Consider the following 14,607-nt stretch of genomic DNA (forward strand, 5'->3'; position numbering starts at 1 on the left):
CCCCAGTATATTCAATGGAGCTTCTGCGTTAGCCTGCCGACTCTGACGGGCGCGTGCGAGTAAACGTCTTTTTGTCTCGTTTTACGCTTGAGCAACTAAATAAATGCTAAAGTTTATTTAACTGAATGTATTTTAATGACATTATAACATCGATGCTGTATAAGGAACCGTCTAAAATGAGAAAAAGTTCACAATAACAGGTCACCGGAAGTGTATCAGCATGGGAACAGCACTAGCTCGGCATATACCCTATTAGCCCTGTTAAGACTAGCCAAGAAAACTGTTGATCTCGATAACAGGAGATACCAAAATACAAATAAAATGAACTATTCTCATTTTAAACTATGGAGATCAAATCTACCATACACATTCCAAGAACTTTGTTTTGTTAATCATCAGTTTTCAAATCACTCAATCAATGCAGTTACTCTGGCATATCTTTTACAAGACAGATTAAGCTGCAACCAATCACTAAAGTACACTTACTCGTTAAACACGCTCTCAATTACACACTCAAACACTATGGGCATTTTAGTTTATTCAATTCACCAATACTGCATATCTTTGAACTGTGGGGGAAACCCATGCGAGCACAGGAGGAACAGGTAATCTCCACACAAAAAGACTTGGCACTTCTAGACTCAAACCAGTGACCTTTTAACTGCGAGGTAACAGTGCTAACCACTGAGCCACCATGCCACTGTTTTCAAATAACTACTTGCATTATGCTCCTCTTTCAATAAGCAGAATTAATAAAACAGAAATGCAATCTAATTACACACAAGTAAGGTCTTTCAAGACTAAGAAACTTCTTCCTACTCCAGCTGACCAAGCCAGTCAGGAGGTGTAACCTCTGTAGAAGTTAAAGTCCGCTTCTTCAAACTACTTCCAACAGGTTTTCTGCAGGTTTCACCAAGTCAAATGTAAGGCATGTTAAGACAATGAAGTATGAAAATTTAGACTTGTATAGGGCTAAACGCTTAGGATTTTTAATGGCCCACCAGAAAAAAAAATCTTAGTCATTTCTTGGCCACATACAGTATTTTAAATAACGTGTCAAAAGAAGCAGACCTTAGTTGTATACACACATTTTTGTTCAACATAACTTAAAAAAACTCTTTAAAAACGAAATGTTTGCCCAACAGACTACTTATAGTATACTATACAGTTATAATATTAGTTATCAGTAGTTTTGCTAAAAGTTTTATTGAGATGTGTTGTTGGTGGTTGGACGTGTTTTGGATTGATTGAGTAGCTTTACGAACAAAGGAAAATTAAGACCCGTTTAAAATTATTTAAGACCTACAAGACAATATTTCAGTCAATTTAAGACTTTAAGGCCTAAAATTGTGTTTTTAAAAATTTAAGACATTAAGACTTTAAGACCCCACAGATACCCTGTTCGAAGCATCACCCTTATTTCACAGAGTCAGAACACCATCAGTGAAGTTGGTCTTTCTTCTTTTCAACAGGGAAGAGGCAGTGTGAACTTTTACAACTACCTTTTTCATTCGAGAATCACCAGCTGCAGGAAAACCAACTCAACATTCTTCTTGCAGCATCTGGATGCTTATTCCATGACTAAAGGCAATGCAAGTATACAAACAAAACCTTTACCAAACATCGGTTTTAGGTTAAGCTGTTGACCCCCTGTTTCCAAAGTGCATTACATTAAGAAACAGTTTCCTCAGGACAGGCAGTACCTCCCTCTTACATTTCCAAAAATTTCATACTTTAGTTGTGATTTTTTAATTTCATCCATTCACCCTTACTTTGTGCTTACCAATGTACGTTTAATTGTGTAAGGTTAGAGTAATTATTCTATTTACAAAATAGTCAAGTTTAATAGCTTTTATTCAACGCTAGAGGCAAAGTCACTATCACAAGCCAAGCGCTATACAAATAAGCTTAAATTAAAATGAATTGGACATGCTCTAATGCATTAGTACTGCAGGAAAGTTATTTGCTATGGCCATCAAAATAACATTTCTTAGAGCTGATATTAAATTAAACTGAATATTTTTGCTAGTCAATTGGTTTATACAGTGACATCTGAAATACATATTTATTATGACTACCATTATACATTATATTTATTTATAAAAATTTGCCTTGCAGTTATGGTTGATTGTATCCAAGGCTGATTTACATGATAAAAAAAAAACAAGTAAAACAGTGTTGTTGTGAAATACTATTGTAATTAAAAACAAACTTACTCCTGTGACGGCAAAGCCAAATTTTACTACATGATCTACATAGTCTTTAAGCAATTATTGAAATTGGCTGATATGGTGCACGAGAAACATTTTGTATAAATGTTGTAAACTGTTGTGCATCTTCATGTCCCACCTGACAGCAGCATGGCATCTTTGTCCAATGATTTCTTGACATGATCAGACTCTCCGGTTAAAGAGCTCTCGTCTATTTTGAGGTCGTTGCCCTGGATGAGAATGCCGTCAGCGGGCAGGAGGTCGCCTGACGAATAAGACATCCAGTCACTATACACATTTCCATCAGCAGCATTTAAATTGCATAGCTATTTTACAGCGACTAGGGCTGGGCAATACGACAAAAATCTCATATCAGGATACAAGTCATCTCATATCCTGATAATGATACAGACCATTTTCAATGTGGTCATGTTATTGGCCCATGAAAATTTCCTGCTTGTTATCAAACTATTTCATAACTGTAACAAGAGGCATTTTTATATCATAATTTAATGTTAAATCATAACATTATTTATCAATATGTGGGGTTCTTGTAAGCTATAGTAATTAAAAATGTAAAACAGGAAATACGTTTGTGTTTACATCCCTCAAAATGGCCTATATAAAAATCACAATATAGTAATTATTCTGCAAATCAATTAATAGTTTCTATACATGTACTGTTTCCTGTTTTACATTTTAAAGTATAAACTTATATATAATATATAACTATATAATGTAGATCTAAAAAAAGATTGATTACAGGGCAAAAGATAAAATATTGCAAGCTAAAATTCAAAATGTAAACATTGTACTCTCAAGCTTGCAACTTTCTCGTTATTCGCTCTGCCTGCATCCCTGTGGAGGAGTTTAAGACTGGGTTTTTCCAAAGGGGCGAAAAAGTATTACCATAAACCTGTGTTTCCCAACCCTTTTCCTGAAGGCACACCAACACATTTGCAAACTCTTCCTAATCAAACACATCTGAATCAACTCATCAAAACAATAGAAGAGACTTTAAAACCTGATTTAATGGGTCAGATAAGAGAGATATCCAAAATATGTACTGTTGGTGTGCCTTTAGGAACAGGGTTGGGAAACACAGCCATAAACAATGTATTTTGCGACACCAAGAAATAAACAATATATGAAACTATATACTATTTCACCACACGTCATATTGCAAAGCCCTACTCGTTACCCAACCATCAAACTTGTACAGTTTAATTTCTTTTTTAAACATTATAATTCAAAAATCTCATTATCTTAAAAAGAAAATCTCAATCTTACCATATTTTATTTGTGCAATGTCCCCGACGACAATCTCGGCCACATGGATCTGAATGACTTGCCCTCCACGAACCACCGAAAACTTCTGCTCTTGTTCAATGCGGCTCTGTAAGCCACGGAACTGCTTCTCTTTACTCCAGTCATTAAACGCAGTCACGAGCACCACACAAACAACAGAAAGCAGGATAGCTGCACCTTCTATCCACCCTGTCTCTCCTTCTTCCTCAGGTTCTCCACCCGTTCCCTTCACACAATCTACACATACACAAACACGCACACAAAAAAAAAACTCAGCTCAGAACAACCTAAAACTGAGAGGATAAACAATAAATAAGGTAGAAGGAAATAAACAGGTTACTTACTTTTATCTCCTGCATCTGGAGGTTTATAAAAAGAAAGGCCTAAAGAAACTATTGCTGCCACTTCCAAAATAATCAATGTTACATCCTGCAATGCTTCCCATACTAACTGAAGAAAGGTTTTTGGCTTTTTCGGAGGTATAAAGTTCTGTCCAAATGCTGCTTTTCTTTTTTCAATATCTGAGGGCTGCCCACTTAAACCTGGAAGGAAAAAGGAAGTGAAAAGGCAACAATTAATCGTTCAATTATATACTGATTAGGACAAGAAATTACGTTTCATGCTATTGAATGCAATCTTTTTTTTTTTTTTTTTGATTAGAAAATCTATTATTTTCATCCAATGCAGCATTAAATGCAAGTCTGGACCACAAAACCAGTACTAAGTGGCGGAGGTACACTACTGTTCAAAAGTCGATTGGGGTCAGTAGGATTTTGAAATGTTTTTAAATAAGCTTCTCCTGCTCACCAAGGCTGCATTTATTTCATTAAAAATACAGTGTAAACTGTGAAATAATATTGCACTATAAAATAACTGTTCAAGAGTAGTTTATAATTTAACTGAATAATTGATTCTAGTGATTTTGAAGATGAATTTTCAGCTTCATTACTCCAGTCTTCAGAGACACATGATCCTTCAGAAATCACTCTAATATTATTATTATTATATCTGTTAATAGTAATAAAAACAATAATGACTGGAGTAATTATTTCATTAAAAAATACATATAATATGAAAGCAGTTATTTAAAATTGTAAAAAATATTTACCAATTTAACAATTTTTATACATTTCATAAATGCCGTCTTGATGAACACACACACAAGGCTGCATTTGTTTAATTCAAATACAGAACAAATTGTAAAATTGTTAAATGCTATAAAACAACTGTTCAAAAACAATTTATAATTTAACTGAATAATTTATTCCAGTGATTTTAAAGATGAATTTTCAGCTACATTTTGATCCTTCAGAAATTACTCTAATATTAATAATGACTATTATTATTATAATTATTAATGATAATAAAAGCAACACTGACTGGAGTAATAATTTCATTTGAAACTATATACAATAAGAAAGCAGTTATTTAAAATTATAGTAAATATAAAAAAAAATATATATATATATATATTTTTAATAAATGCCACCCTGATGGCAAAATTTAATTTTATGCCAATAATCATTGGAATATTAAGTGAAGATCATCTTCCATGAAGACATTTAGTAACTTTCCTTGCGTAAATATACCAAAAATATTTTTCTATTTGTTAAATGTACTTTAAAAGTGACTTTTTGAATATTCAGACATTTTTTGAATCCTCATATTTCAAATATCTAGGCCAAATTTATTGTCCTATCCTAACAAACCAATGCTAACCCCATTTATCATAGATTTCAATAAAAAATAAATAAATAAAAAAACCTGACCCTTATCACTGGTTTTGTGATTTTTGGTCAGAAATACAGTAAAACAACAATACCAATATTTTTTACATTTCACAAGAAGAAAGTACACTCACTGGATGACTCTAAAATCTACAAGGGTGTGTTACCTATATTCCCTTCTTAACAGGTCAAAAATCCAGTATGCCCTACGTTCAAGTGAAACATCATTGGTCTTTGTCAAACTTATCATTGGTTCGAACTGAAATAGGGAAGTAAGCCTTTAGTCATGCCGCCCCCTCATCCTGGATTACTCTTCAGTCTGAACCAAAAATGTCTGAGCTCATTCAGATTAAATCATTTTGCTCTACCCTTTACAACATACAATAGCAGTCTATTTCTCAATGTGTGTATTTTTAACATATTGTAATGTGGTGTAGCTGAAGAACTAAACTATTTTTATATTATGTTTACTCTTGATCTTGGTTTGTTATCTAGTTAATTATATATATATATATATATATATATATATATATATATATATATATATATATATATATAGGCATGGGAAAAGTCAAGGTTTTAGGACAACAGTATCTTCGGCAGAAAAGATATCAAAATATGCCGTTTTAGATTGCAAAAAAAAAACATCTGCAGTTTTGAAACAAATGAAGAGAGCAGAAGTCAATGATGTATTTGAGTTATTTAGACTGGCATGTTTCCGAAATAAGTTAAATGTTTCTTAAAATAAAATATATCGTGTTCAAAGGGGATTTTTTTTATTTTATTTTTATCTAGAAATTTAAAAAAATACATATTTTAGAGCAGTAATTACAATACCGTGAAACAGTGATTTTTATCCAAGGTTATACCATCAGAATTTTATACCGCCCTATTTCTAATATATAAATAAAAATGTTTTCTATTTTAATTTATTTAGATCCTTAGATAAACGGAAACACCTGCATTAGTTTAAAATCGAAGTCTTTCATCATTATAAATGTCTTTCCTGTCACCTTTAAACCAACTGAAATTGAAAATGCTAATGAATTTAGAATCATAATGACCCTAAACTTCTAAATGTTGGTGATCATCATTATTTCTTCATGATATAAAATTATTTATCCAATTCTTTTACAATTTACACTAATAACTACTAAAGTAACAGTAATGCCCGTCTACAAATATCTGACAGAACTGGTACCCCATTTATTGCCTTATCTTTCCAGTTCTAAGCTAATATCGTGTTGACAAAAATAATTACATTTACACAAAGGCTTACACTGTTGTGTATTTAATTGATTACGAGCTATTAGCAAAGCTAATCCAATAATCCAGGCAGTACATAAACTACTAAGTGTGTGTGGGATTTTTAGATCCTAAGAGAAAAGTCAGTCCAAATGTCAAACTGACAGGACAAAAACAAACATTTTTGCCACTGTACGCTGTCATTCTCAGGAATAATTCAAATGCACTGGTTTAACAACAGTCCTCTGGTTTGCCCATTTGAATGACTCTCAATATTCAAAGAAGTCATGGTGTGTGCGTTCGGTTCACTCAAACCAGCCACATGTTAAGAGACAAAGACAGGACAGCTACATGTGGTGAATGAGCCGTGCTCATTGACGAAAAGCATGCATGTGTGTGCGTGAGTTTGTGCATCAGGATGAATGTGTATGTGTGACTGAACAGGATGCTTTGCCTGCCAGACCAGAGAGCAGCCTGGTCAGCAGAGCCTATTGTCATGACAACATCCTCCACATTACTCAGCAAAGCCATAGAGCCACTCGCTCCCATTGAGCTGAAGGTTTCACTGCATATAAACACTCATCACAAACAAATGGGCTAAAGAATTAAGCTGCTTTTGATCACTGTCTGAACATCTGCGCGGTCTACTAGGCCTGTCACAATTATCAATATATCGACATATTCTAAAAGACATGGACAGGACCTCAATTTTTGGTAATGCAATATATATCGCCCATACATAAAAATAAAACATTTCTACCAACATTTTTACTGATTAAACAACCTCTATCTCTATTGGCAGCACAGTGTCGATATGGTAAAAAAAAACAATAGTATTTACTATAAATTACTATAGAATATTTGTGTGTGTCTGGTAGCGGATATCGCAGCTTCTGTCATTATACTTTTTTTTTTTACCACTTTTTTGTTAACATTAATTATTATTTATTTGTTTATGATATACATTTTCAGGTTCTGATTCCAATGCTGAATTAATAAAATGACTATAATTAAATGAAATGGTCTTTGAAAGAAAGTGCTTGCATTATGATGCTATTACATTGTCATTCTGGGATTATGAGTGACAAAGTGGTTATAAAATGACAATAATATTGTTTAAACACAATATTTTGGTGCAATATATCGTACAAAAAAATAGATATCGTGACAGGCCTACGGTCTACAACATTAATTTGACACCTAATTCTCCTGAAACAACTATTAAAGTACATATTTTATCAGTTTATTACTACGCAATTGCATCAAACAACAGTTTGAGCTATAGAAATGCCCATATATTCCACTGTTTAAGTCAATATGAATAAAAGTGGCAGCAAAAACCTAAAATTAGTCTTAACGGGTCTATAACTTGCCAAATGACCAGGGAATAAGCAAGATAATAAACGTCTTGCTGTCCGTTAAAGGATTTTTAAATGCATTTTGCATCAGTCGGTTCTCTGCCTCCACATCTTGCATTTAAAATCCTTTAACGACGCGGAAATCCATTGATTATCCCTTACATATATTGATTCACTTCCTGAGACTCAAATCTATAACCACCCCATTACTAGCTGCAGTGTAAAAAATAAGAATGATAGAAACTGAACACTTCAGAATTTCCTGTTGATTTACTTGTTAATTAACCTTTTTACTGCAATTTTGAAGCTCTACGTTTACTAAAAGAAAATAATTATGCAACAAACAATATGGATAGACTTACAGATTCGCTTATATATTTTTGTTAATCCAGCCCTTTCTAATTTAGTCTACACTTTTGGACAATCTGGACAACTTTGTGATTGTTATATAGATAAAAAAGTTGCGTAGTGGCAAATGGTACACTGTACACGTTCACACTATACAGCATAGTATATGTATGTTGTGTCATTCTAAATGGAACACTGTTTTTTTAATAAGCGGAAATTCAAACCGTTTCCCTGATGACGTTCGACAGTTGCCAAATTAGCGAAATAAATGACCAAAGTACCAAACAATACCTGTCATGAGTATGACCGCATTCACCATCCAAAGGTGGTATAATCACTCTCATAGCAGAATTTTGCTTTCACAATCCAAAATAAATAAAGTAATCCAACATGAGCGCCTGAAAGCTCCGCCCCTTCCGCAATGTGAGCAAAGCAGTGGCTGTCGAGTGCGTGAAGTGTCCAACAGTCCACACATCATTTTACCAGTTGAATAAATATACCAGTATTAATAATTGCATCATCCGGGTATTTCAGTGTAAACTAGTAGAAAAGTGCATAAGTACGCGATTTGGGACGCACCTCAAGTCTTTTATTGGCTGTCATGCAGCATTCAGTCTATAAAATGTGACGCGTGCTTTAAATAGCATTTAGATCAAAAATGACATCCTCTAGCGATAACATGCATCCATAAATCACCAGGGTCAATTTTTCTGGTGTTTGAGGAAATGAAGCACACTGTAGCGTATGTGCCGATGCAAATCAATACTTGTCTATGAAAGCAAAGCAGATAAACGCTCAAAACTTCTTCCTGTTTCAATGCCAGTGCATTAAATCCAGGCTTGTGTAGTGTGGAAATTGAGGCTGAGGATTACATTCTCTCTCCCCGCTTGGAGAGTGGGCTAAGGAGCAGATGAGTCAGGTCTTACGCCTCTGTCAAAAATGCATTTATGCTGCAATACACATCTCGGTTCCATTCGCACTCCGCATCACGCAGACAGCTAGTCGGAAACATCACCGAGACGAAGACTAAACTTAACTGAAGGCAGGAAAACCTTGAAATCCTTGAAAGTCGCAAAAATAGGCCGCTGTCGACAACTAATTCCTATTGCAGTAATCTGAGAGTTAAATTCAATGGATATTTAACCCAAAACAATAAATACTACGCTCAGCGACCCACTCAATATGCAGTTATATAATAGCAAAGCTGCTATTATTCTGAGCTCCAGCTATTTAGCATGCTGGTTAAATTTAAAATGGAATAATTACAGTTTTAGCAAGACCTAAACAAGTACAATATTATCAGAAGGTCATCAGAATAATCTGATAAAGGCTTAAAATATAATCTCCAACATCTCCACGATATGGAAAATGACTTATGTGGCATGCTAATAAAATTACTTGCCATTAATAACCATGGTTTTCTTTTTGGCTTGTGCAAACAGTGCAAGTGGTGCTAAGATCACTTTAGAGGTGTGACTTTTCAGGTCCTATATTTGTTATATTAGTAATACAATTAAACATCAGGTTATGTTTATAAATAGATTAAACCGCAAGAGATTCAATGGTTTGAAGAGAAGTTCCATTGCAAAATTCTAATTAAATAGATAAATGAGACCTAATAATTGAGTAAATATAACATTTAGTAGTGTTTATTCCTTACCAAGTTATCAATTATAATTATTTCCAGCAAGCATTTGAAAGTATGAAGAATATTCCTTATTCACTCAAATGTTTAAGCCAATGTTGCTGTGTCCGAATCATGGATGCTCAACCAAACAGCAATGTGCTAGGACAGCATTTTCCAATATCTAGTGTATATGGTGAAAAAAAACAGGAAGTGCTAGAAAGCCCACACTTCACCTTTAACACAATTAAGCATCTGCCAGAAGCTTGGGTCATTCACACTAGCATCAAGACTACTGCGGACGGTTGTATACCTTACAAACATCACCACCCACTTGACTTTTGTGCAGCTATTTTATGAGATTTCCTTTAGAAAGCGTTGTAGTTCTGGAATGGAAGTCCATTTTTAAAGCATCTAAAATGTGGTGTGATTTATTTTCCATTTCGAAGTAGCTTGTTTAATTTGGTTAAGTATATCGTGTGCAAGGAAAATTTGGAAATGTTGCACACCTATTAGGTTAGGGCTGCATGATTTGGGCTAAAATGAGAAACACGGTTTTCTCACGATTCTGTAGATGTAAAATAAAGGTTATTATTAGAAGGCTATTAATATTGTTATTTTCTCAAACATATGGTAAGATGAACAATAATAATATTACGTCTTTGTGTGGGTCAACTGTTGGTTAAAATGTTACATATTGTAAAGACTTGAATGGTGGACTTCAAGTATGTCCTGGTTGTTAAATCATAGTACAGTGATGACATCAGAATGCAACTATTAATAATGCTGAAGTTGAATTATTATGTTTGAGACATGTGCTTGTCATTTGTCATTGACAGCATTATTAGACCATTTTTTTCTGGTAAAATGAGATTCCCTCTTACATTATATTCAACATTATATAGGCTAGAGCAGTTATACTAACACTTAGGGCTGTGCGATTATTCAAAATCGGCATTGAGAACCTATAATCGATCGAATTTTTCCAGGTCAATTTTTTCAATTACTTTCCCTACCATGTGTGCAGTCATGTGACCTTGCTCTGTTAAGTCTAATTTATACTTATTATACTATGATTTATATTTATTATACTATTCTGATATTATACTTCTAGCAAGCGCACATATAAGGTCCGGCGCAGCCTTCGCACCTCTTAAAAAAATCTAACTACATGTCACAACAATGCATAGCACAAGCTTTGTGACTGGACGTTTTGGTAGCAGTGAGGAAATGCAGAGAGCAGCGTTTTAGGCAAGGTTTTTTTTATTTTTTTTTTTATGTTTTAATGTGCGTTTTATTAGTTGTTCAGCGTTGATATTCAATAAATAATAATAGATAAGAGATAGTGTGTGTTTACTTCAATCATTTTAAAACCAAGCAATGCACCCTACACTCAAAAATCACTCACTTGTAATATAAGAGCATATTTACTGAACAAAACTCTGTGAACTATGAGGAGAAAAATATAAATTAAATAAATAAAATAATCGTTCATTCATAGTAATATAGTTAAAATGTTCATTTAATTGAGATTTTGATTTTAGGCCATGTCGCCCAATCCTACTGACACTGTTAAACATTTATTTTCATGCACAACACGCTAAGAAAATAGAAAACCATTTCAAATGCTTGTCGTGATCAAAACTCTAAAATGTGATGCGATCATTTAAATATTGTGCGTGGTTTCGTTTTTTTTTTACTCCCGAGTGTGTTTAATGTCATGGCTGCACTTTGAGTTCAGTTTGCAACAAACTGAACATTAATTTTAGCACTTTATTACCTGTAATTCACAGCCTATGCAGGTTCTGTTCACTACATTATTGGTGTTTGGGTGAATTATACTTTATAAATACAGTATGTGACACTTTTAACGACATTTGAAGGTGTCCATATAAAACAGTGTGAAGACTTGTGCGACTGCCTTTATATGTCTCTCCTGACCTTGAAAATATCATTGGCTGAATCGTAGAAAAGCTGAATTAAGATTGTGTGTAGGGTCGAATCGAGATCATGATCTTTTTTCAGTTAATCGTGCAGCCCTAATTTGGCTTTAGTTTCACTTCAGATCATTTTGTTCAGGCTTGACATTTATAATAAGCATTGTAAAAGCCATCATAACTTTATTTAAAAAAGTATTATACCAACAGTTTGAATATTTCATCGCTGTTTTGAATATTGTTCAACTGTAAAAGGATTTATAATGGAGTGGGCTAAACAAAATATGCAACCAATTAGGGTTGGGCGATGTTGACCAATTTGGCATCGTACGAGTGTGACTGTGTGTGTGGTCACGTGATGTGCGCTTTCAGCAGATGGAGGGCTGTTCAGAAAAGCTAGGTAAAACACGGTGTGGATGTGGATCATTTTCGCTCTAAAATGCCATTTTAATTGTAAGACGTATTAGTGTAAAGAGGGCCTAAGTGTGTATTTTTCGCAAGGAGGTTTGCAACAGGGGTGGGGCGATGCCGGCTTAGCATGGTGTTGTCTATTGGCCATCAGCGATGGAATCGTTTATTGACCCAACCCTACAACCAGTAGCCTATGATGCATTCCTTTCCAAGTGAAATTATAAATCATGACTAGGGATGCTTAAAATAATTAACTGTTAAACAAAAGGGTGCGTTTTTAACTGATTAATGATGTCAGTAAAATGATTAAAAAACATTATTTTTATATATTTTTAAAGTTTGGCTGCATAAAGGGCCGATCACAGTGAACATGCTTTTAGCATTGAGAGGCGCACCTTTTGAATGGTTTACTAAAGGCCGTGAGTGTTTTGTGCGCTAAACATTCTATGTCAAAATAAATTTGTATTTTAAAATGCAATACTTAATGTGTCAGACACAAAATAGACATGTCAATTTTTTTTTAATTAAATAATAACAGAATATTAATCTGACCAGTTAACCGTTAATATTCGGTTAACAAGCAGCATTTGTCGGTTGGCAAAATTAACCGAAATGAGCATCCCTAATCATGACTACATTTTAGCTTGAAATTATATTTTGACTTACTGTCAAGACTTATCTTAACAAAAACAGCCAGTTGAACACAGATTTTCAACTCCAGTAAGGCTTGTCAGCTGGGGGTCTTTGAGAAGCTAGGTGATGATGAATAAAGTAGCACTTTGAATAATAAATAATGTCCATTAAACCTAATTTTTAGCTCTAGCCTTTAATTTTCAGAAGTACTGCCTTTTGTCTACACATACGCCTGTGCAATACAAAAGCTTTGAATATCCATTCAAATCGCAGTCGAAAAGAAGAACGTCACAATTTAAAAGGACGACAAAAAGAGCTGTTAAAAACAAAAAAAAGAAAAACTAGTTAAATTCGAAAGAGTAAAAAGATTAGTGGTGGCTTTGCTCCGAAATTGAGAAATGGCCTACTTACTAATTAGAAATCCCTTTTCAATTGTCAAAGCTCTTGTAATCTTGAATGACTGCTTAATTTCCTATGGCAAAGCTGAGTGATCTGATTAAGCTGTAAAACGTGTCATAACAGCAGGGCTGCCTGCCAGCGTGCCATTGTGAAGCAGAGGGAACAGGCCAGAGCTAAACTAGCGCTTCGCTGTGGGGCTCCGATCTCAGTTAGCCGTGTAGCAAGAATGGCTAAGCGACAGGGCCCTCCATCAGCCTGCGCACTGAATATAATATCCAGAGGGGGAATTCTTAGACTATTCTACGATGACTAATGCACAATTCACATGGTATACAAAGCTTGGGCGCAGCATGAGCCAAGATTCAGACGTTCTGTTGAGAAAAACAAAACATGCTTTTTTAAGTATCGACGCTATCAGCGTGACCCCATTATTTAAGCCGGAGTTGAAATATACATTTCCAATGACGCTTTAGTTTCCACTGACACCACGACAAAAGGTACAACTCTAGGCTGCAGACAGCACAGTAAGCCTTTGTTTCAATCGCTCAGTATTTCATCGCCTGCTAATAAAAGTCAGACCTTGTGAGGTTAGGATGGGGCAGGTGGCACTACATACAAGCATCCAAACATAGACATGTTGAATTACCTCATTATTAAAACTGAAAGATTAAAATTCACCGCACTGACAAACATATTACTCATAATGCCAAGTGTCAGAGATGTTTGATGCAGATTAACACTAATGCCATTAATGTACATACTAAACTTTTGTACATGATTGATACTTCCAATCCAAATAAATAGATCAGAGTATAAAATGAGCCCAAATGTTCTGTTGATTTACTTAAGAAAGAACAAAAAGCAGACGTGAGCAGCATCTACCAGAATAGCTGAACCGTAACCAGCCAGAACATCCTAGCAACGACCCATAAAACCCTATTTTCAACATTTTCTTCAACGGAGGAGCAAAACTAATTAAGGGTCAAGGCAGTAATACCAGAGAGGGCAGATCCCTTAGGAGCTCTCAATCAGGAACGTGTGCTATATTTTGACTTTCAATAATAAACGCAGTACTGCCGATTAAGACCGCATGCTTAAGAGACAAGTGAAGTATTCGCATGGAAACAGTGGCTGAAAAACCTGCACCCGACACAATGAAATATGGGTCTGCGACCCATCTCAAAACTGCCAGCAGAGAACTGCTACGGACATGGTGCCGTTTTAATCTGGGATCAAACTGAAAATCCCTTCCCCCAAGAGTTCAATCAAGGTCATGCCAGCGATTAAACCTAATGTCTACAGAGAGGTAATAAAGCAATGCAGCTGCAGCTGTGGGCTGCACACTGACTCGGCACTTTTCTATACCTTAAAGAAAACATACCTGCTCACAGCCCTTTCAAAGGAGAA

At 34.8% G+C, this 14,607-nt stretch overlaps 1 protein-coding gene and 1 long non-coding RNA gene across 11 annotated transcripts in view; one reads left to right on the top strand and one right to left on the bottom strand.

Annotated features, from left to right (window-relative positions):
* LOC147844683 (uncharacterized) overlaps positions 1–2,451 on the top strand; it is a 30,406-nt gene extending 27,955 nt beyond the window's left edge. Inside the window, exon 4 of the long non-coding RNA XR_015483060.1 lies at positions 1,473–2,451. This is a non-coding gene — a long non-coding RNA (uncharacterized LOC147844683). The remainder of the gene's footprint in view (positions 1–1,472) is intronic.
* The window catches only part of atp2b1a (ATPase plasma membrane Ca2+ transporting 1a), a 239,378-nt gene that overhangs the window by 18,505 nt on the left and 206,266 nt on the right, over positions 1–14,607 (bottom strand). For all 10 annotated transcript variants that reach the window (NM_001044757.1, XM_087246195.1, XM_087246199.1 and 7 more), the window contains 3 exons: positions 3,863–4,060; positions 3,501–3,755; positions 2,350–2,475 (listed from right to left, as the gene is read on the bottom strand). In NM_001044757.1, coding sequence (NP_001038222.1) covers positions 2,350–2,475; positions 3,501–3,755; positions 3,863–4,060 — 579 coding nt within the window. The remainder of the gene's footprint in view (positions 1–2,349; positions 2,476–3,500; positions 3,756–3,862; positions 4,061–14,607) is intronic.

This window comes from Danio rerio, chromosome 4 (assembly GCF_052040795.2).
Source record: "Danio rerio strain M-AB ecotype USA chromosome 4, GRCz13ab, whole genome shotgun sequence".
Taxonomy (NCBI): Eukaryota; Metazoa; Chordata; class Actinopteri; order Cypriniformes; family Danionidae; genus Danio; species Danio rerio.